The following is a 24,462-nucleotide window of genomic DNA, read 5'->3' on the forward strand; positions in this document are numbered from 1 at the left end:
AGAAGCAGAAATCTGGGAGGACAACAAGCACTTGTCAACAGATGGCTACTGAGCCACACAAGCCCCCCCTCCACCATAAAGACCTGGAAATAGGACAGACTCTCACACATGGACTAGAACTATTGACTTTTCTTGACATTATCATTAAACGCTATTGTCTGAATCTGTTGACCGGGGCATTAAACAGATCCTACCATGCCAACCCCCTTAAAGTCTGTGTAATGTCCTCAGTTTTTATTGAGCTGGTCTTTATCTGCAGACTTCCCTGTGTGCCAGTGGGTGTGTTGGTACATTTTATCAAAACAAATCGGAGTAATTCCAGAAGGTGTGAATGAGATTCACACAGGAAAAATCTCCTGCTGTCTGGTGCATGTGTGAAAGAACTATTTTCAGACCTAATTCTCCAGACATTGATCACAGGCAAAATCAATCACATCATTCTCACATCTGGGAGAAGGACAGAAACACACAGCAAAAGAGAGATGATGAGGAGACTAGGACTCCTGGAGGATGAAGAGCCTGATGCAAAACATCTGGAATGCAGCAGTAACAGCTGCAGGGAGGGAGAGAGGTTCCAGGACGACCAATGGCTTTAGCACAGAGAGTAGAAAATAGGGGCTAGAGAGGGAAAGATGGTCACACAGTCTGGATGCTCATGTGCTTAAGGGACTAAACAAACAGAGGGTTAGAGATATGCCGTAATTATCAGAAAGTTTGGAGTGCTGTTAGCAGGACACCATGGACTGTACAGTACCACAAGGCGTAATGTCTAACAGGCCTTTAGTAATTAACCGATAAGCCAATAAGCGATAGTTAAGGCAGAAAGATGAGTTTTAAGTTTGGATTTAAACGCCTCAGCGGAGGCAGACAGTCTGATGTCAGCAGGGAGTTTGTTCCTAATGGGGCATGACAGGAAAAGGCCCGGCAGCCTGCTGACTTCTTCTTGAAACTGCGAAGCCTTAGTCTTTCTATTTGCAGAGCTCCTGGAATCCACAGTTTCTTCCAAACATTCATTATTGATGATGACAGAATCGTAAACCCATTGTATCCTGTGCATCACCTTTAGTTGTTCAGCGCAGTCAATCTAAAGGTATTAAACCTGTTATCATTTGAGTAGCAAAACATAAGCGGAGACGCTTTGAGATTTGAACAGAATGTGTTGGGGTGATTGTTTTATTTTTATGAGTGATTAGAGGTGAAACTGTTTCACATGTGTCTGACAAGGCCATTTCTGAGAGCCTGCTAAATTCAATTCAATCTTGTTATTAAGAAGAAAATGCTTGTTTGCAGGCCGGCTCTCAGAGCCTGTAAAGAGCTGTTCTTCCCTCTACCACGTGTGCCCTGCTTCTTATTTTAAGTAGCCCCTCTGTGGTTTGGACCTTGTTTTCTCTCTGGTTAGACGTGACAGCATCATCAAGCTTTCAGGAAAATACACTTGAATTGAGGCACTTTTTATGTTAACCTCGTAATGAGTGAGAATCAGTTGTTTCTTAACAATCCATAACCTACAACCTCCCCTCTCGTTGCTTTCTTTTCAAACAGCTACAATGGTGGGAGACACGGCTGTACTTTGTCTTTGTGCTCTTGCTGTCACGTCACGTGTCTAGACAAAGATAATTGCTGCTGTTGCAAGAGGTTGCATCAATGTAGACGCTCTGTTGCGCATGTGCCTGTTTGGGTAAGGCCATAACAAGCAACCTTATGTTTAGACATTATTTTTAAATAAGAAGAGACATAGGGCTAGATGAGATGCTATTGCAATTCCATCCTGAATATGATATTCCTGAAGCCAAGTAAAGTTTTTATTTCCCTCATGTAAGCTGTGGTAGTATTGTATTCTAAGATTTAACGGTAGTACTCTCTCGAATGCTTATTAAGGCAGTACATCAGTGGTTAATATATTGGTTATTTTTCAGAATATTGTTTAAGACGTTTAAAAAATCTGCTAGTTAATGTTCATTTTTAATAATCAACCCATGTTCGTATATCTCCTGCCTGTTTTGCCTCTGGCTGGAAACACTCTGTAAAATATACTTTGGGTGAGCAAAGATGAATTTCGAGGTAGCCACTGTGAAACTGCATTTCTCCACGGGTGTGTGATGGAACGTGCTGCCTATATTGGCGTTGACACCAGTAAAGGTGGAACCACACTGTTTATTTCTCTCCACCACTGTCCGTTGGAGCAGTGTGTGTGTACCTTTTTAAAGACCTTTTCAAGTATAAAGACTCTTGTCAGGACTCTTGATCTTGTCAGGACCAGTAGACATCATTGGCACCAGAGGCTGGTCCCAATAAGGCCAGGTCCTGGTTTAAGGTTAAGCATGAATTGATCGTGGTTACAGTTAGTTTTACTTAGACTGTCCACAATAAATTGAAGTCAATGTAAAGTCCCAACAAGGATAGCTATGCAAATGCTGCACAGCACTGCTGCAGAGCTGCCCCCTCCCCTTACTGTCTGAGAGATGGAGAAGGGGAGAGAGAGAGAGAGAGAGAGAGTTGGATGGAGAACAGGAAGAATGCATCATAGATTAATGCCTTAATCAGAAACAGAGTTTGTGAAATAAAACGTGCACCGTAATAAATAGAAAATCAATTTCCCTAATTTCTTATTTTCCGAAGAGCAGTAGACCAAATAATTTAGCCCCCATGGCTAAATTATTATTTGGTTTACCTAGTAGTGAAACATAGAAGCTTGAATAGTTGTGTCAGTTTTAACGATATTAAGGTTCTATCTTGTGTCGTAGTTTTGGATACTGGAAACACAAATATATATTTAAGTTCTGCAAGTGAACCCTTGAGGCCAATAGGCAGATTTTCTTTTTCTTTTTGGCTTTAGCAGTAGGGCTAAAACTATAAAGTTAATGGTGAGTATGGCTTTTTATGGCTATGTGGAAAGTAAAGCCAAGATAATTTTGCTCCTCACACTGTTGGGCAGATGGACAGATCAGCTTGACTGCCAGCAGTTGACACTCGAGCCAACACAACCACAGAACAACACCTAGTGACAGCCAGCACTTTAATAAACCAACTTTATTGAGGCAACCCTGTCTGTGCTTGGATTTTATTGTGACGACTCAACATGTGTTCAAGACGTGCACTTGACATTTAATGAAATCGTTAGAAAACCATAATTTATTTATGATTCATCCAACACTTATAAGGAAATGTATCAATAAATAATGAAAATGCTATTATAATTGTTATTTGTAATATAAGAGTCAGCACCAGTTAAACACCAGAAGCTGTTGAAATATTTTGTTAATGGCTGTTGGGGATCGAGCTCAGTGAATCTCTCTGTGTTTTTCTAATCTTAATGTCTAAACTCATAGTCCCATACAGCTGTACCCGAACAGTATTTCAAAATCACATATGGTAATTTCCACTGGTCTATTCAGCCTGCTGCACACTGGAGTCTGGCTTTTCTTTAGTAAAGGAGAGTAGCTGCAACACCAATAGTCTGAGGAGGACGAACCACAGCAGAGTGCAGAGATGAAAAGAGCACATTTTGATCAGTGTTATTTTAGCTGATAGAAAATCCATTTAAATCTGCCTGGACTGGCACTGATATTGATCTGTCTTTTATCAGCTCAGGATATTTTCACTGTTTTGCCAATTACATCTTATGACTTTTTCAACAAAAGTAACAAATAACTTTTTAATCAAAATATTTTGTCATATGAAAAGCCCAGTCTTCCTTCCCTTCCTTACTTCTTTTTAGTCTCTTAATTGTTTTGAAATGTTTGCCTTGGTTCCAAATCCTTGTATACTTGAGGGTGTTGTGTACTGGGAATGGAGGATTTTCAGAAAGGCACCAGTCCAGCAAGTGGAAACCAAAGTCTCTTCAACAGGTTTTGTGTTTTAAAAGTGTCAAAATAGATCAAACTTATGTGAACCAATCCTTTATCACCCTCAGGTTACTATACCATGACTTTTCATTATATCCCGTTAACTGAGCTTCTTTCCCACCATCCTCTACCCTCCCCTTCTCCCTCTCCGTTACAGGTACGGCACCTCAAGGTTGTTTTTGATGGAGACTTTCTCAATAACCTGGAAATACCGCTCTCTGCGTTTTGAGCAGAAGAGATGATGGCAGTGCCGCTCGGTTTTTATTTGAATAAATCAGCGAAATGAAGTAGAGTGCAGCCTGCTCAGTGTAAGATGCAATTTGAGAGATAAATGCTACTTACGACAGTTATAGTGGAACAGGTTTTAATGATCATGGAAGTAGTTTTTGCTTCCACTCCAAGACTTTGTATGGATTCTTTCATCCTGGAAAATGTTTTTGCTAAAATGTGAACATTGTAAAAAAATCTCCTCTTCTACATCTTTTCAAAGTCGTTATACGTCCGTACATGTAAACTACAGCTATTTCCTGTTGGGTTACAAAATGTAGAAAACATTTCTGTGGCTGGTAAAACCACAAAAACCAGTACAATTGCCAGCCCTAACACAAGGAAGGTCACTCCAGGGGTTTTGACAGGTGAGATCTTCATTGCGACTGACCTGTCTGATGGAGAGGAGGGTGGCAGTTTTCACACTCCACTTCTTCCTGTGGGAGTCTTCGTCACTGCTCTCATCTCCATGGTGTAAAGATGCAACGCTAAGACCTTGGAGCTCAGTGTCCCATGGAGAATGCTTGCTGCCTTCATGCTCTCTGGACACCACCTCCTCCTCCTCCTCCTCTTGTGTATCCATTAACAACCCCAGAGGCTCAAGGCTCTGTGTAGCGGAACCTACTAGAGAGTTAATGCTACATGGTCTAAAAACTCTCCCCCATCTCTACCAGCTGGCCCTAAACCACGGAGGGGGAGTGTTAGGAGAGCATCCCCTTGTCTTCCGTTTTACCCAAGGCACAGAGACACTGAAATGTCTCCAGACCCTTTAGTACCTTTTAGGATTCAGTAATCTCTTTGTGATCGCTCATACAGCGGACCAAAGACAAGGACACGAGAGTGCTCAGCAAAGATGTAGTGTAAGAAATCCTTGGTGCCGGCTGCAGTGACATGATAAGCCCTCGTCAGACATGTCCTGCCTGTAAAACCCAGAGAACTGGACTCGATCATGCTCCTCTGGAGAAGATACGGAAGAACTGTGGAGTTCAGTGTATTTTCTGAAAGCAGCTTTAGTGATATTTTCATGCAACTTGCCATTAGGCAGTTTATTTTACACAAGGGAATCTGAAGGGGACCTTGCAGCATTTTTCTGCTTTTGTCCGAGACATGATCAACCCATGCTGAGCTGAGGATCTTTGTGATTTATTTCTGCTCTTTAAAACAACATCAGCACAGTTTGCACGTGTATTTAAGCTTAACAAGGATTTCAGCAAAGGACACCAGTTACTTGGGTCCCTTACAGCGATAAGACCATTAGCAACATTGCTCAGTGTGTAGTGGAGGCTGCTCTACTCCAGCTACTACTCCTAACTCCATCTAGAGATTTCAGGTTCCATTTGGCTTATGTCTACCTTCCACCAGGGACCTGCCCGGGCTGCTTATGTGACTCTGTCAGGAAAACTGTGCTGCATCTAGCTGCAGATATTGAAAAGGAAACAAACTTGTTTCTAACTACCCTTATAAATCCATGGGTTTCTCAATGCCTTAGAGACGAGGGGTAAAGCTTCTGCTAAACAACGGCTGTGTCTCTCATAGCCAGCCCATATCCAAAAAGGCCTCTGTAGCATTTCTACTTATGATTGTTAAAAACTTAACATCACACAAGTAAGTGACTAATATGTTCTTTCTTGCACTGCATTGCTTGATGCACTTTTCCTATCGGTAAGGCCACAGTTGATTCGTTCACATGTTAATGGAGCTGGTGCAGAGCACGCAGTTTGCTCTCACGCACAACTGAGCATGAGTGACAGGTACAAACCTACATCTGCCTGCCCGCCCAGAGCTGCACGCCCCCCCCCCCCCCCCCCCCCTCGGGAACGCACACAGCTACATATGAAACTGACTGGGTCTTGATGCCTCCAGGGATGGTCTAACTTTTAAAATGTTATGTTCTGACAACTTACAGACGTGGTGGAATTCCTCCTGGTGCTGCTGATGGAGAGAGTGTGAGAGGAATAAGTTTGGCAGAAGTCTACACACTTCTACAATGAAGCGATTCCACTAAAAGAGTTGGAGTCATTCTATGTGAGAGTTTCATGATGAGACCCTGGCAGGACAAATGAGTAATTAATGGGACGCTGTTAGATTAGATGGTCAAGGTCAATATCGGCTATTCTTCAAGAACTTATGTGCTAATTATGACATTTTCCGACAAATGTCTAATTGGATTAAATGGGATAAATAGTGATGACATTTTATTTCCAAAATTTCAAAGGTCAACTTGACACTATCTTATCTGCACATGCACCTTTCTTGTCATTATTTAAGACTGGCTCAGCAGTAGAAGAGAACGTTATTTGACCTCAAGAAAAGAACAAGTGTCATGTAATTGTAATTTGAACTGACCCTGTAAATGCAGCTGTGATAGACAATTTATTTTTAAAACAGCGAGGCTTTAAAAGCCATTAAAGAAATTAGCACCATTCAGTTTTTTTGATAATATGACTCAGTGAAAGAGGTTTGCCGCTCCAGTGTCTCCTCTGTGTCTCCAGTCAACCTCGCTTTATCAGGTCAGTAGTTTAAGGGTGTGTGTTAGTGTGTGTGTGTGTGTGTGTGTGTGGTTTTCCGTTACTTTTGGTTGGTGCCCCTCTGCTCTAACGCTCATGCACACTCACTCACCATTACTTTGTCACCTGCTCCATCAGTGACTCATGTGTCCCCTGTGGTCTGTGCTGTGTCGAGTACAGAGGTGGATGTTTGAGTGCGATTTGTTCAGCGATGTTAAAGGCAGATGTTGTTGCCTGGATTTTCGATCGGCCCTCCTTTTAATATACTCTCCCTCTCTCTCTCTGCCTCTCTCATCCTCTTGATCTCTTGCTCTGTGGTTCTCTTTTCCTGTCTCTTGCTCTTTTCTTTCAAAACAGACTGCTCCTTGGTATGAGACGTGTTTTTATTGTTGTTCTATGAATAAGAGATATGTGGCCTCAGGCACTTGGAATGGCACTCCAACCTCCCTTCACTGTAAATACTGTGGAAGAATGGGCTGTATATGCATGTTAATGTACACACATTCTGAAATAGGCCAGCTGAAACACTCTAATAAGCAGTTTGCTTACATCCACTTTGAAAGTTGGCATTTGGCTGTTGATGCAGCAGGGAACCAAGTTATGATTTATCACTATATAATGCAGCACTTTCTCAAATGACTTACGGTAAAGGTGCCGTTGGAGGTAATTAGACTTCCTCCATCTTGCAATTGATCATCCCCCCGTGTGAATCTTTCAATTTTGTGTTTTCTAATCAATTCACTTATTTGTAGTCTGTGGTTTTCTACTGGGAAAGTGAATTGGATGTACAGGAAGGCCTTATTCCACATTCTTCTTTCAGCTCGGGTCATGATGACGCTTCATCAATTAATAAATGATTATGCCATTTCTTGGCTCGCTCTGAAAGCGATGTGCTCGGAGTCCAGATAGATATAAATCTCCTTTTTGTTTTAGTGGCTGAGCAGTCGATTAAAGCGTTGCCCCTTGGCTCAGGCCAGGCTTTCCCACAAGTGAAATATGAATCCCTCTGCCAAATAATGATCATTTTCATTAGCCTGACCAAATTTCTCGGACGCTTGTTTGAGAGAGTTTCCACTTCTTGACAGAACGTAGCTATTGGCTGCGTTTTGAGGACTCTACTCTGTGTCTGTGCCAGGGTTTACAGCTCCAATCTACATATCTGTCTCACAATATCTGGCTCTCCCTTCCACTTTCTCTCGCCGCTGATCAAAACACACATCCTGACGCATCCTTGAATAAACTCAGATGCTGAACTTCAAAAAGATTGTATATGCTGCGAGAAAAAATAACTCTGGATTTCATTTGGCTGTGACGTGTGTGTGTGTGTGTGTGCGGTCCAGTTGAAATGGTTTGATATAAATATACACACGTTCTCTGCTCCTCATTTTTGGAAAGCTCAATCCCTCTGTTCCCTTTTTAAATTATACAAAGCATTATTTATAAGCGTGTGAGGCGTTTCCCTACCCTGAAGGCAACGACAGCCATCCACCCTGTGTTTTTCACTTTGTTCTGTTCTGTGTCCTTCACATTTCCCATCTCCCGTATCCCCCTCTCTCCCTGACTGCTGCTTGCTCTCCCCCACGTCTGTAGTTTATATTTTGCAACCACCGCTCGGGGGCATATGGAATCTAATTTAGCCAGTAATCAAGAGCTCGGGTAGCTGTGTGTGTGTATTCGTGTTCCAGTCTGTGTTCAGCTTCTTATATTGGTATTAAGCCAAGATGGGCTCAGATTTACCCGGACCTTATAGACTCAGAAGAAAACAAAATCACAAAAAGAAGCAAATCATGTTTCCTGGAAACCTCCGTCTCATTTTTCCTTTGGTATTAGCTTCCAATTCAGTATTGCTAACATCTGTATTTCCCACTTCTTATATGTTATGTAATGTTGTATTAGTCTGTTTGATTGATACACTCCCACAGTTAAATCACATTGGTCTCAATATATGGCATCAATATACCATGAAACGTTTATTAAACCCTTCTGTATGTCACTGTGACAGTTTTTATAAAATATGTTGAACTTCTGAGCTCATGAAACATTTGGTAAAACTCTTTTATCGCTTGCATGATAAAGCATTGTACATCGTGTTTCCAAGTTTCAGAGACAACAGGAAATGAATCCATGCTTCATATTAAATGGAAATGTTGACGCTAGCTGGCAAAGAGTCACACGTCTTATTCTGACAGTTCTATTCACATTGAAGAACAAGATCAGATGTGCTTCATGTGCCGCGTACAGTTTGTCACCGCAAAGAGCATTCTGGGAAATAAAGCAAGTTGGCAGCCTGACGCTTATAGCTTCACTGTTTTATCCTGTCGCCTCTGTAGAGTCGATCTTGGCAGGCGATGTAAAGCAGAGCAGTCGGAGGTGACACTAAATAAATATCTGTAGAAGTTTAAAATGAAGTTACTTTTCTGAAGCAGAAGAGGGAAGCTAATAACTTTAACTTGCAAACTTTGTCTGATGACTGTGGCACCATCTGGATTTAATTGCGAGGCTGTGCTTCACCGATTTACGCTATTAAACCAAAACTTTTCTTGTGAAATGTCTGTTGTAATCGGTAACACTCACACACTAAACCATTCCGAGTTCTCACAGGCATTTGTCAACCTGCCTTACGTCAGCTAATGCTGGTTTGAACACATAATTTGACTCCGTTTTGAAGCATGATTACTTAAGAGCTTTTGGTTGAAGCCAGACTTTTAGACTGCTTGATAAAAGCCCACACTATTATTATATTCTTTCACAAGTTTGCTTTATTATAATTAGAGTTTGGACAAGAAGATTGTATTTTGAGTGCATGAACTCAAACCTGTACAACTAATGGACGAACGGTATTTGTCTTTCTATCTCTTTTTGTCTCAGGGAGACTACGATCCTGTCAAAACCAGAGTTCTTCACCTCACGATGAACCCCACTGCTGTGGCCAAGCAGCAACGCCAGCAGGAAGTGGAGGCTCTTCAGGAGGAAGTGACACACCTCAGGGAACTTGTGCGCTCGCTGCAGGAGGGAGGCGCCTTGGCCCACTCTCAGGACGACTCCCGGTTGCACGGCAGCAGCATCGGCCTCAGTTTACCGCCATCGAAGGAGGTGCTGGGTAAGAGTTACAACACGCACCGACATGCTCCCTCATACTAAACTGGTACATTTAACCTGTAATGGCTTCATGATGAATGAAGCAGGGTTGGATAGTGGCATTGAGTTTTCCATCGTCCGTAGCATTTATATTACTGTTAAATTTATTTTTAATGGAGCTGAACAAAGGGGCTGCGGATGAGTTTAACTGCAGAGCAGATATTACAAGAGAAACTAGAACGGCACTCGGTAGAGCACATATTCCTCCGACTAGGCCCAACGGTCCCTTAAATTCAATCAAGCTGCAGCAAATGGCACGAAATCATAGATATCAGGTGCATTGATGTGTCTGTTAGGTGCACTACTTCATGGGAAATTGGGGAAAATCTTAACCTCATTCTCGCAAAGATAAGGAAAGGATCAGTAGTTTTTGCTTAATCCTGTTGACAAACAAACAGGGGTGGGAACAGGGGTGAAAACATAACCTCCTTTGTGGAGGCCATAAATCTCAACCAACACAAAGTGAGAACAAGCTTAATTCTTGCTGTTTTTACATCTGATTTGATAGGATATCTAATAATTATACCTGTGATCTACCAAAGCTGTTCATGTCAGGTTAGAAGATAATCAAAGTTTTCTTTAAAGGAGTAATTGTATTTAAATGCATGTTTTTAAATGTATATTAGGAATGAAACCAACTCCCTCTGGTGGCTGGGTTCCTAAACATAGAACATAGCTTCATTGGTATTTAAGGCCACAAGGTGTTTCACCTCTTAGATGTGATTATACGACAGACAGTTAGAGGGTGGACGTGTGGTTATGACAGGGTTAAATATTTAATTGGAGTTCAGGGCAGTTCGGTGCTGGGAATCTGTCGGCTAATTTGTCTTCCCGAGGACCACGGTGCACGCTCTCTTCCTCTGTCTCAGTCTGACTCACTCCCTCTATCTCTCTAACCAGTCTCTCACATGTCTTCCGGCTCCTGTGCTTAATTTTCACTTCTTCACCTCCTTCCACTCTTGTCTTCTCTCTGTCATCTTACCCAGCGTTTAAGTTTTGCCAGTGAGCTTCTGACCCATTTCTCTTTCAGTTTATCTGTCTTTTTCAGGTGAAATGATTAAGTTTCTTTTTCCGCTCTGCACAATCTAAGCTGCAGCAGATAATTCAGACCTAATGTGTGATATCTGTTCTTATCCTCAGACCAGGGCCAAATAAGTGGAATGACTGGAAAAGTATCACAGATGAATAACACAGGATGGTTCTAATATCTCACAGATAGTTTGTGTAGAAAGGTTTTACTTCATGTACTGTATTTGACTAAATTAATTATCAACCCCACTGTTCCTAATTGGCGAACCTCTCCATAACATTTGTGTGAAACGTTACATTTCTGAAATACATCTTTTGAATATTATCCTTTCTGGAAAAGAAGAACTAAATATATGGAATGACATTGTGGGTAATTGAGTCTTTGTGATTATGACACTAGATTTTTCATCCAGAGAAATGTCAAATGGAACATTAAGTGCAAGTAGAAGATTTAGTTTTAAACATTTAATTTCACAAGTCACACACTCCTCAAATTCAGCAAAACATTTGAAATATAGTTCAAGCTGTGATGTAAGAATATTTTACAGTTTCATGAAAACGTTAAGCCAATACAACAGCAATTTAATTATGGTGGAATGACAGGAATTAGTCTTAGAATATAGTTTAATTTTACACCAGAATAAAAATCCTTCCATTATACTTTCAAGTTAAATTAATCCAGTGGATTTAGCTGTTGTTATGACGTCTTATTCCAAGCTTTACTCATGACTGCATTTTGTGAATTAAGTCGTTTTTCTCTTTTCTTTTTTTGGCTCCTTGTTGGAAGCATCCTGAGGGTTCGTCTGCAGTGAGAAGTGAAAACATTACTGAACATATTGAGGTTGAACATTCAATTCACCTGTCTCCCTGCTCCAGGGCTCCATTTCATTTCAGTAAAACATTTTTGTCAGTATTCATGATGGAGCCAGGAAGTAAACCATATCACTCACGGAATAATCTTCCCAGGTTATTCTCCACCCCTACTTTCACTCCTATAACCAATCTCTCTTTTCATCTTCATTTCTTAGAGATTTCTTTTTTCCAGATGCGAAAACACTTTACTTATTCATTCAAGTTCTTATTACCAGTTGTGACGTTGTTGGCTGGTATTGTTTTCACCTTGTGTGTCTGTGTGTGTCTCATCGTGGCAAAATGTGGTCCTGGAGCTGCTCTACAGGAAACTATCTTAGAGGCAGTTTAAATTGTACCTTGGCAGATTTATACATCTGATAAGATCTGGCCACAGCGATGGCCTCGCAGCTATTCAAGATGCAGAGTGTGAAGAGGGTTGTGGTCTCAGCCTTTCTAATGGCAACTGAGAACTCACGTTGAGTTTGATAATCTTAAATTCAATTTAAATAAGTGTGTTTCTGATATTTTTCTTCTGAGGAATAATTGTCCTTTCTCCCTTTCAAGATTGAATAGAAATCGGCATTACACATGTGTTGAGTTTCCTGGGTAGACGGGATAAAGAGCATCGAAATGCTGATGACATTTTTTTATTTCTGTAGTTTTACTTTATATTTAATGACATCACAACCAATATGGCCTGCGCTACAGTGGTACAGTGGTTAGCACTTTTTCCTCCGACAGTTCTGGGGTTGAACCAGATTTTTTTCCAACTCCCTCCAATTGTTCCAACACATTTGAGGCCTCTAATTTGCCTTCATGTGTGAATGAGTGTAAAAGGTTGTTGTTTTCCTATGTTGTCCCTACATGGCGACCTGTTCAGGATGGGTTCCATCTTTCTCTCTGTGTCAAATGGGATTTGCTTCACATTCAAAGAACAAGCTGCATAGATAATGTAATAGAATGGTGCAATTATTGCTATAATATTGTATTTCTTATCGGATACAAATACAAACTTGAGGAGCAGCTGAAGTTGCAGAGAGAAAAGGCAAACATCTAAAAATAAGACGCTCCCTCAGCAGTGGAATGTTCCTGACAGCTTTCAAGAGACAGTACTCAGACCCGTAGAGACCAATTAAGGGCAAAAGTCAGAAGTCGTTGACTTTCTCAAAACTTGACAGTGGTTTAAAAGTCTTCTAACCCTGTACTTTGATTTAGCAGAGCAACACACACACATTAGCATAGTCGGACAGGTTCTTGTTGGTGATGGTAAAGGCAATAACGCTCCTTGGCCCCTTTGTTCCTGCTGTCACGTGAGAATTAACAGCCTCTATCAGGGCAGCTTGATAGCTGTCATCAAGTGACAGTTTGTCCACAATTCCGAGGTCTTGAAACAGTATTTATCATCGTTGACTGACACTCCAGAAGAGCCCGGTTACCCAGGAGACTCGCAGGCAGATGCCCTGACAGACTTTGGAGCCATCTATTTGTTTCATATTGACAGACACAAATATAATGGGCTCGGAAGTATGAAAAGAAGAGGGATGATTTGAAATAATAATCAATCATTGCAGGGCTAGAAGCCTGTCCTATGAACATGCACCACCGAATGTCACAATCAACTGCTCTGACAGGTATATGAAAGGTGTGTGTGTGTGTAATGGAACAATGTAATGGAGATGTCACTGGTTTAAGTATAGTTTTTATCCAACTAGAGATGTGTTTGAGCCACTGAAATGACTTTTAATCAATGTAAAAAGCTTTTCAGGAGTTTTAAGACAGCCTGATATCAGCCCTGGTCAAACAGTTTTTCAAATGATGGGGAAAAGGCCACATTTAAAGTGGTTTACATGCAGAAACAACACTGAGGACAATTGTTGATTGAGACTAAGTCTGTCCTCCTTTCTTTATCCTGGTGTTAAAAGTCTCCGATGTAAGCACCAGGGTTTTGATTGAAATCCTGTAAATTACTTTTGATGACAGCCAAGTCTGGAACACTGGGTTCGTAGGTTTTCTGGAGTTTGCTTTTAGAATATGAAGAACGCAGGACATTGTTCTGGTCAGAGACCTTTTGAAAAACAACAGGAAACGTTCTGGAACAACAGCTTACCCTTCTCTGTGGAGATAAACATTTGCTGCAGCTCTCAGAAACTTTGGTCAAATGTTCCAGTTGCACACAAACAAACCTTCAACCTTGCAAAACACACAGTGCCTTGAAAAATAAAAACTGAAAATCTGAGCAAAAAGAACAAACAATTTAGAGATCATAAAATGAAATAACCAGGAGAATTACTTTAATCGAAGGTTGTTTGAAGAGTCACAGTGTGAACAGGAACATTATGGAATCATTTGCCGTTTTGCTGTTGTTCATTTCAGCATTTCCGAGGATACATCATGTTCATGCACAGTTGCACAGGCATGTGTTTCCCTTTTTAACACTTGCCGCAGTGATAACATTGTAAATAATTCCCTCCATAATGACTATTTTTGTTCACGGACAAACTCATTTCCCTGTCTCCTCAAAATCGGGGGCCTTCAAATTAAAGTAATTATCGCAAATTGATTTTCAACAAATGAAGTCGAGCCCCATCCTGGCTCTCTCTGCTCCCAGCGAGAATCCGTGGCTGACAGCTTTAGTCACCACTCCACTCTGAGCATTATGGTGTTTTGTGGCCCTGAGTGAGCAGATGGAGTGCTGCAGGGAGTGGATAGTTGATATAGAGTCGTCCAGCCCTGCTGAATGCGCTCAGAGGGGTCAATGTGTACATGTGGAGCTCCCTGGAGAAATCTTACACATGTAGCAGAATCTTGCACATAATGCGAGTATTAATTTACACATATGTACATTAACATTAAGAGTGCTGTAAAAAATAAAACCCAACTTTCACATTCGGTGTGTGAAAATCTCCTCTGAACTGCAATAATTCCACCAGACCAGCACCGTGACATATTTGCATATTGCACATAAATGCACTATTGTTGTTTTATTTTCTCTTCAGCTGTTTTTATATATATTTAGATATATATACTTTATTTCTATTTTAAATTTTGATATTCTATTTCATTCTATTTTATACTATTTTTATTTTATAGGTTGTAATAACTTGATCATTCCTAGAAGAGAGCCTGTGACTCAAGCATTTCACTGCCAGCGACTGCTTAATGTTATTGTTGTGCATTTGATAATACAAATCTTGACTGACACTATTCGTCCCACCTCTGTTTGTGTGGCAGATTTACGTAAGCAGATGGAGAGCTCGGAGCTCAGGAACCAGAGGCTGAAGGAGGTGTTCCAGAGAAAGATCCAGGAGTTCCGCACGGTCTGCTACGTCCTGACCGGCTACCAGATCGATATCACCACTGAGAACCAGTACAGACTCGCCTCAGTGTATTCAGAGCACATGGACGACTCTCTGCTCTTCAAAAAGGTGCGTTTACTTTTAAGTAGGAGTGAGAATTGTGGACACAAATACACTTTTTGACCAGATCATATTTTTAATTTGTGTGTGTTTAAAGACATCGAATTAAGCATGTGTTAAACTCTAGGGCATTTTTCAGTCAAAATTACGATCCAATCTCAGGAAATCTTATAAATACATACAAACCTAAATAAAAGAACAATTGGATCCGTCCACTCTCATAGCGTTATTAATAAACAATCATAAGTGCATCATGCTGGCCTTTTGGACTTTGTTGACCAGGCAACCCTTTCTAATCAGATGGAAATGTCCTCTCCCCTCAAGTATTCACATTGAATCTCAGAGGTTGTGCAATTCAAGAGAAGATACCGTTCTCTCCTCAAGGGTCTGTTCTGAAGTTCTGTGCAACTCTGCAGCCCTAGCTGACAATTGTTGAAAAGATGGAAGCAGATCATTATATTTATGATTCTCCTCTCTGGCAGTCGTGTAATATTACTTTCTTAAATTTGATGCCACAGGTCTGGTGCGTTTGTGGTTCGGGGGAGGACATAATGCTATGTTTTTATTTTCTTTGTAATATGAAATTAAACAAATCTTGAGTAAACCATCATAAATACGTAAAAAACAAATACCCAACAGTAGACAGGGACATAAACACTGAAATACTGATGGTTATGGATCTTGCATAATGAGATAAAGTCCAGTGGGCAAACAAATGTGTGCTCATGGCATCATTTGTGCAAATTCAGCTTATAATTTGCCATATAGATGAGGCGAGTTAGATTGTTTTTGTCTAATTGGTGGAAACCGTTCATGTTCTGAAGGTAGAAGCACACACCCGCTCTGCAGGAGCTGGTCAATAAAGTTCAATATGTCCCCGTCCTTCCTCAAGACAAGTCGGTCAAATATACATCAGTGTCAACCAGTGTTAATTTCGTTGACGAAGACTATGACGAAATATATTCGTTAACGACCTTTTTTCCATGACGAAGACGAGACGAAGACGTAACGAAAACGAATCTTTGAAAATAAAAACTATGACGAAATCTATTTTAATTTTCGTTGACGAGACGAGACGAGACGAAAATGTTGGTGGTTGACTAAGTCACAATAATTTTTAAAACATCATCGTATCAGGCCGTCATGAAGTATCAGGAGCGGGCGAGTGAGTGTGTCTGTGTGTGTCTGTGTATGTGTGTGTGTGCGCCCCAGATAGGGCTCCGGTCCGTAGCTCCGCCCCCCGCCTCGCGAACTCGCTCAGAGAGACACAGTGAAAGCAGAGCGCGTTCTCGTGGAGCAGCCTCTCAGTGACTGACTGCTTCTTAACTATGGAAACAGTGAAAACCAGAGTTTCTATGGTCTCAGCTGCTCAGAGATCAGCGCTTCAGCTTCTTCATCAGAGCAGAAGCTGAAGTTGGTTTGTACAGAGCTGAAGTTTCTGTGTCCGGCTCCAGTCTGACCTGCTCTCCCTTTTTGTTTTCACATTTAAAATTAAATACATATTTTTAAGCTATTAGGCTGCAGCTATATGTTTTTATAGAAAAGGAGTTTAATGTGGCTATTAAATGTGACTAAAACTAGACTAAAATGGAATTTGTTTTCGTCGACTAAAACTAGACTAAAACTAAGAAGGATTAAAATGACTAAAAGGTGACTAAAACTAATATGCATTTTCGTCAAAAGACTAAGACTAAGACTAAATCAAAAATAGCTGCCAAAATTAACACTGGTGTCAACGGAAATGCAGGATGTCCAGGCTCCTGGAATGAATTCACTGTAGTCCCAGCTTTACATACACCTCCACCTACATTCTCAATGGGATCAGCTGTCAGGTTGCAGGTAGCTGTGAGCCACTGGCTGGGTGTGTGTGTGTGTGTGTGTGTTTCTGTGAGCAGATACCCACTGATCACAAACACAGAATTTCAAAGAGAGAACACTGTAAACTTCAGAGCTGCTACAGGCTGCAGCATCCGTGTGAGTGCTGCCTCCCTGAGCTCTCACACAAATGCTTCAGGAAGGGCAAATTTGACCTTGCAGGGTGTTTTTCTTCCCACCCCCCCCCATCCCCTTTTTTTTACTGTCCCCCTCCCACGATCATGTTTATGTACCGTTAGGCAACGTTACAGCTCTGTGCCCAGCCCGACCATGCAGTGAGAACAACACTGGGCCGACAGAGACTCTTCCCTGCTGCGTGTATTGAATGTGTGAAGAAATAGATTCAGTCTGTACGTGTTTATATAAATGTGTGTGTGTGTGTGCAAACGAGAGAGACAGAGGCAGGGAGTGATGACTGGGCAATGTCACAGGGTTGGGCTGCATTAATCGATCACCACTCCCTATACACTCATTTAATGGGCTAAATAAAAACCGCACTTCTGTCCCTTAGCTGTTGAGCAAATCCTTCTCTTAAGTAGCTTTACAGTGAAAGCATCCTGTTGTGCTCCCTTTGCACTCACCTCTTTGTCTCTCCATCCCCGTTCTGCCTCGCTATCTCTCCCTTCATCTGCTTCTTGTTATTTATCTCGCCCTCACTGCGACGCACTCACATCGCAGAGAGAGAGAGAGAGAGTGCGTCGCGGTAGCTGATCACCATGTTTTTGCTGTGCTGTGTTAGGATAGTGGGCCTCAGGCAAGGAAAGAAACCAGGGAGGAATCTATACTGGCAAGATAATAGACACCTTGAGGGCGAACTGGCTGATATTTAGTCAGGTAGTAGACAATTGCAACTGGTCCTCCCTTTGCTCAAGGGCTCACTTGAATGCTGGTGGAATAATGAATCACATGAGAGAAAGCACACATGTATCCTTCTCTTGCTGGTGTGTCCAATCTGCTCCATCGAACCAACTGCTGCCCTGCCAGAAGAGATAATTCACTGTCAATATTTATTAACCTCAGACTGCGTCCATGCAACACACACACACATGCACACACACACAGACACACACAGTCGTAACACCCATAGAGTGCGCATAACTGCACACATACTCCAATCTTAACACTCTCCGTCACACCACACAGCACCTCCCACCCCTCACCCCCCACTCCGCTGGGTGCACATGCATACAAATGTAAAAAGACACACACACACACACATTCACGCACAACAAAGATGCTAACACCTCTTGTATTAGTATTCAGGGTGTTCTCCACTGTCTGAGTGTGTATGACACACACGCCTGGTGGCCTATGGGAGCAGGGAGGCCTGTACTACTAATGGAATTTGACACTTACCCCGTCCACATGCACACACACACACAGAACCACTACACTTAAGAGGAATACTTGAACACGCATTCAATATACATGTATCTTTGGGCATGTGTGTGGGTGTAATCTGCGTTAGGAGAATATAAAGTGGACTAATTGTAGGATGAGGCAGGAGTAAGTGGAGAGGAAATGAGGGATTGTGGACAGGAAGCATAGACGTCTTTACAAACAGGATTCTAATGCTATTCACCTCAGCAACAGGGTTGCCAGATAATCCCGCTAATGTCCCCCTTCTAGCAGAGGCTCCCAAATCCCCCTCCCACGGTGTAAGCGGTTTAACCTGCTCTCTCTTTTCCTCATGCATTCATTATGTCACACTGTCCTTTACACGATTTCTTCATCTATATTCACACTCGCTTTTCAACATGTCTTTAATCTGGTGATATCAGTAGTACATAATGTATGTAAAACATCTGTAATGGAAGTTAACACACATAATCTGAAATTACCATAGAGTTGAAAAACCATCTCACAAGCTTAAAACATTGTGTTTTGGCATCGGCCCACAGTGACGTACTGGGACATTAATGGTCATTAGTGGATGAATCTCTGTAGTTGGGGAATTGCACCTGCTATCTAACCCTTAACATTTAGAAAAACACAGCAATGTACATTATCACACAGCAGACAGACAACCAAACAAATCCCACTGATATAGATGTGACATAATCTTCTGACAATAAGTGTTTGAATGTTTCCAGGCATCTAAATGACCGTATGGCGAATATATAGACTGTCTCTTTTATTGCTGCATAAAGTTTGTCTTCTGGTTAATGGAGACATACACCTCCACATCATTTATTATTAAAAAAAACATAGCCTACTAAATTCGTTTTTTCACTTTAAAGTCAAAAGGAATCTCGTTAAATTGGCAATGCCATGCTGTCTGTTTTTGATCAGTGTTCTAGAAGCGAGTCAGAGGCTCAACTGTGTGTTTCTGTGAACAGCCAATCTTTGAGTAGTGGGAGATCAAAAGTTGTGCGTGTCAGAGTCGACTCTAACTGTGTGGTTCTTTTTATAGTTTCGCAAACAAGAACCAGTGCAGTGTAAAAGCTGCTTAGTCATAGCGAGTCTATGTGGAGAAATGGTGTTTCTCAATTAATAATGGATTAATGCAATGTTATGTTAAAAAGGACTGTCATGCCAGAATTATTTTGATGGGGGGAAACACAGCCACTGTTTGTGTGTTTAGGTGAAGCCAGGCATGTGTGTAATTTATATTTTTAGCTCACCCCTAGGTGAGAAGGCTGATTAGCATCAGTGATTACGTATTTATGAGTCTCTGCTAATCAGCGAGATAAACACCTTCGCTGCTATTTCAACATTTTTCTTCCAGAAGTTTCAAGGAGAGGGAGGAGCTGCTTGCATTTGTAAATATTAACATTTGCTCATTTAAACATTCAGTTAAACACAAAGTCCAAAAAGGCACACTGACAGTATAGAGATGTTGTTTGCAATATTTTTAAATGAACACTAATTTCTTTGCCACAAATCAAGAAATAACGTTTTGTTTATTTGTATCTTTTAATTTCATCTAAGGTTTTAGAAAGGTGATCTTTTTGAAACGTGCAGTAGTTTAAATTAAACAGATTTGAATTGAGAGCTTGGTTTAGTGTGTGTGTGTGTGTGTGTGTGTGTGTGTGTGTGTGTGTGTGTGTGTGTGTGTGTGTGTGTGTGTGTGTGTGTGTGTGTGTGTGTGTGTGTGTGTGTGTGTGTGTGTGTGTGTGTGTGATTCTAACTTTAAACTTCAGTAGAGCAAGTTTAGTGTTAGGAGTTGTGTGTCTCTGTAAGCAGAAGCAGATCCACCGCTGGGTTTACACACCTCTAGTATTGATTAGCTCATTAACAAATAAACAAACAGAGGCACAGAGCTCTGCTCTCCCCAGCAGTCACTAAAAGCTTCCTCACGGTCCTGATTGAGTCACTTTTCTTCTCCTTCTCTTTTTCTCTCCTTCCTTCCTTCCATCCCTCCTTTAGCTTCCTTCGCTTTCTTGACACTGGTACCCTGTCTTCCTTTACTAATGATGGGAGAAGATAGTCTCTGGGCCAGCTCATTAAAATATACTCACAATTAACTGTCAACGCTCTCACCAGGGAGAGATGGAGGGAAAGGATAGAATGTATATAGAAATGGTTGGAGGGTAGGTGACGCGTGCACAGCGCACACATAGCGTGTACAAAAAGCAAAAATCATTTGTTTCTATGTGTGAGATTGGGAGGAGACAAGGGCAGTTAATTAGGTACAGTATATGAACACTGCCAACAATAAATGACCTGTCTCAGTTTCATCAGCCTCTTGGGAATGATTAACGCCACACAAATGTGTGTTAGCCTGTGAGCATGTGTGTATGTGTAAGACAGATTGTGAGCCATTACTGCTTGAATTGTTAAGTTGTATGTCTGTTGCAGCCTGATTTTAAAATAACTGTGGAGCACAACTCTTCAGCTGGTGGCTTCAGAGACAGTACAACCCGAGCCATGGTAGCAGTCGGGAGCCGAGCTGGGCCAGTGGCCAGGAAGCTGTCTGGTGTCACTTTTTCTCACCCTGATAAGGCTGTTATCTTTGCCTCTCTCTTTTTCCAACCAATCAGATCTGAAGTCATTAGAATGTTGACAGTGGTATTTGTAGCAGGCAAGGCGGGCACTTAAAATGATAAGGACTGAAAAAGGTGTTGCATTTTCTTGTGTAACTTTTTTTTTTAATTGATTGTTAAGTAAAGTAGAATGGGAGCTCATTTTATTGAGACTGGCAGTTACAGCACATTAATTGTCCAGAACAACACTACTGACTAGCACTCAGCAAGGTGTGAAAATATCAATACAGCTGATGTTTATCATCAGGGCTGTGGTAGCATCGGGCTTCTTTCATCGACAAAAACAATTGTGCTTCCTGTATTACACATATTCCAAATAGTAGGTGCAATGACATCAAGAAAGCAAAACCTTAAAATACAAACATACAATAAACACAAGAGCTATAAATCATAAGACACAAGATAAATGTTAGAAAATAAACAATTATCATCATATTTTTTTTTTTTTTAGAGCTTCTGCTCACTAATGGTCGAATGGCAGAGAGTTCCATAATTAGTTGGGCTAGTACTGCAAAGGCACTGTCCCCATACAGGGATAGGAAGGTAGTACCACAACCTTTTGGGAAACCAATGTGAAGTATTTTGAAATTGGTGTAACAAACCAATGAATCTGCCCTGCAGCAGCGCTCTGGATCATTTGTACATGGTTCGGACATGATTTGACAAGACGAGTGAAAAAGGAATTACAATAGTCCAGCTAGGAATGAACAGAAGTACCAATAATAATCTCCAGCTCAAGTTGTGACAAAACCGGTTTATATAGGTGTTGTCAAGGTTTGAAAGACGTACAGCTGAATGTCATCAACTTAAAATCAAAAGGATTAACCTCTGATTTTGTTATAATGATACCAATGGTAGGCACATATCAAGCAAATAAGAGAGGACCCAAGACAGAACCCTGAGGTACACCACAGGAAAGAGCTGCAGTAACAAAGACAAAACTCCTCTGCGAGAGATGGGAGGAAACCCAGTCCAGGGCACTTCTTCAGAAACCCTCCCACTGTGCAAGCCTTTCAGTCGTGATTCTGTGATCGACAGTGTAAAAAAATTAAATAAAGCAGCGCTAAGATCCAGCAGCACCAAAGTGGAACGCTTACCCCCATCAGAACACGTCATTATGTCATTGGAGACTCTGAGAAGAGCAGTTTTGGTGGAGTGCCTCAGACGGAAACCTGCCTGGAATGTATCTGAATTGTTGTGTGTAGTCAACACAGCAGTGAGCTGTTTGGCAAGGACCTTTTTTAAAAAAAAAAAAAAAAAAAAAAAAATGCAGCCTGGATTTGGGCCTGTAGATATTTGGATCAGGGTTTGCTTGTTTTCAGAAGACGCTGAACAGCTGCATAATACAAATAAGGTGAGACCCATCAAATTGCAGGGAGTTGTTTATAGAAGAGAAAGGCATGGACCTTTAGACTTGAGCATTTTTCAGCTCAGATCTAGATAAAGAGGAAGATTGTATTCTGCCCACCAGCTCAGTTAGGTCCTGGCTTGTTTGGAAATGGCCTGAGAGTTGTTGGCGAATTTGGATGAGTAGGAAGGGGGCCACACTGGCATTAACACTGCTGATCTTATTAACAAAGAATGATGGGAAATACTGCAGTGCTAATTCAACAAATCAGGCAGATCACTGCCGGCAAGGTTTGTCTGTGTTATTAAAGTCACACAGGACTTTGGGTTTGTGATTTCTAGTGGAAATAAAATTGGAAAAATAAGAAGCCCTTTAAACTTTTTCCATGTTGTTTCGCTCAGTTAAAAGGTCTCTTTAATAAAGTCGGCGAACCTAAAGCTCAGTGGATTCCCACAGTCTGGCCTCTGACATTCACAGCGGAAACAACAAATAGATTCATTTAACCAGTGGCATGAGTTAACAGATGGAGTATATCGCCTTTTTAATATGAGCCTCTTCGTTCCAAACAGAGGAGCAGTGTGAGGGAAACGACTGAACTAAACGGTCTGCGTGTGGATGAGAGTTCAACTCTGGCCTCGGTTCAAAAGCTGCAGAAAATGTTTCAGCAGTGATGTGATTTAATACGCGAGAGCTTTTTAAATGTTGACTGAGCCGAGGATCTATGTTGAAAGAGAGGTTGAAGAAAAACATTTATGATCAGTAAGCAGCAGCTCTCTTTAGAGTTGATATTTGTGAACTATGTATCTTGGACCAGACACACGCTGGATAACATTAAACACATATTGAAATCACATGCCATAATTAACCTGCTAAACCTTATGATGTAGGATGAAACGAGTCACTGAATTCAGACATAAAAGCTGATAAGACAATGATGAGGCACGATTAAAAGTGAAATAAAAATTATTAGAACTAATTTAGTTATCTGCAATTTAGAAGTGGTAAAAACTTAAGTGCACAGTTCAATGAGAGCCATAGATTTTGTTAGAAATGGGAAATCCAATTAACATAAGGGCTTACTCTCGATGGAGCGCATATTCATCCTTAGAGGCACTGACCCATCGATAACAACAAGCCACATAGACAACCAGAGTTTTAATTTGCTTGTAAAGATGTCGGCAACTGAATTATCTGAAGAAAAAAAATTGAAATAGCCAGCATCTCTCAGTTGCGTAATTCATAAAGAATCTCCAATGAAATCGAATCATAACTTTATAGTAACACTTGTGTGATACTCAGTGAAAAGCCCTTAATCAGGATTCAAAATGTTGGCATGTTGGTTAAATGAAAAAGATTCATAGTACCACTTTGAAAATGCCCCCTTCAATTTCCATTCAACATGTACGGCCTATTTCTGGGTTTTTATTTACCACAGTTATGTGTCGGGCTTCATTCAGGAATAATGGGCTAACACTTGTCATTCTGGGAAGATCCTTCTCTGGCTGTAGCACGCTGGCTCACCTATTTTTAGCCAAGTCTGATTAGACAAGGTCATTATTCAGACACCAGGACAACGCAATTATAGAAAAATCTAGATATTGCTGAACTATTGCTTGTGAGATTGTGGATGGATATTTGTCTCGTACATTTCCCCGGACAAAACCGGTCTTTTATTAATACTGAGATACTATTAAGATCCCCTCCTTACACCCCACCTGCATGAGCTTGTGAGCAGAAGTCAGAGTTGAGAGCGATAAAATGAATGTGAAACAAAAGAGGATCCTCGAGTGGGTGTTTTGAAATATTTTTGGAAAGGCAACGAGGCTGGATGGGACTGAATTTCACTTTGCTCACTGAGTGAAACAAAACCCTCGCTGATATATCGCTGATAGCTACGAAGATAAACACGAGCGAAGCACTAATAAACAGCAAGCACAAGGGCTGCTGGGAATACAAGAGTGAATAAATTAACTGGATATGACTTTGTGTACTTAAAGCTTGGGAGAGAAATCTTGCAGTCGAAGTCCCAGAGAAAGAAGAGGATGTTGAGTGTGATGTCTCCTGACAGTTTCCTGTCCCGCTCGCCCTGAGGCCGTGTGTGCGTGTGTGCGTGTGTTTGTGTGTGTGCGTGTGTACGTGTGCGTGTGTGTCCGTCTGCACTTGTCGGCATCACTAACTCCTCTGGTCGATGCTGAGAAC

The 24,462-nt window shown here is 41.3% G+C and overlaps 1 protein-coding gene across 2 annotated transcripts in view; it reads left to right on the forward strand.

Moving 5' to 3' along the window:
- The window catches only part of mad1l1 (mitotic arrest deficient 1 like 1), a 54,552-nt gene that overhangs the window by 20,509 nt on the left and 9,581 nt on the right, over window positions 1-24,462 (forward strand). For both annotated transcript variants that reach the window (XM_053419411.1, XM_053419412.1), the window contains exons 16-17: window positions 9,488-9,719; window positions 14,870-15,063. In XM_053419411.1, the coding sequence (XP_053275386.1) occupies window positions 9,488-9,719; window positions 14,870-15,063 (426 nt within the window). The remainder of the gene's footprint in view (window positions 1-9,487; window positions 9,720-14,869; window positions 15,064-24,462) is intronic.

This window comes from Pleuronectes platessa, chromosome 3, assembly GCF_947347685.1.
Source record: "Pleuronectes platessa chromosome 3, fPlePla1.1, whole genome shotgun sequence".
In the NCBI taxonomy this organism is placed as follows: domain Eukaryota; kingdom Metazoa; phylum Chordata; class Actinopteri; order Pleuronectiformes; family Pleuronectidae; genus Pleuronectes; species Pleuronectes platessa.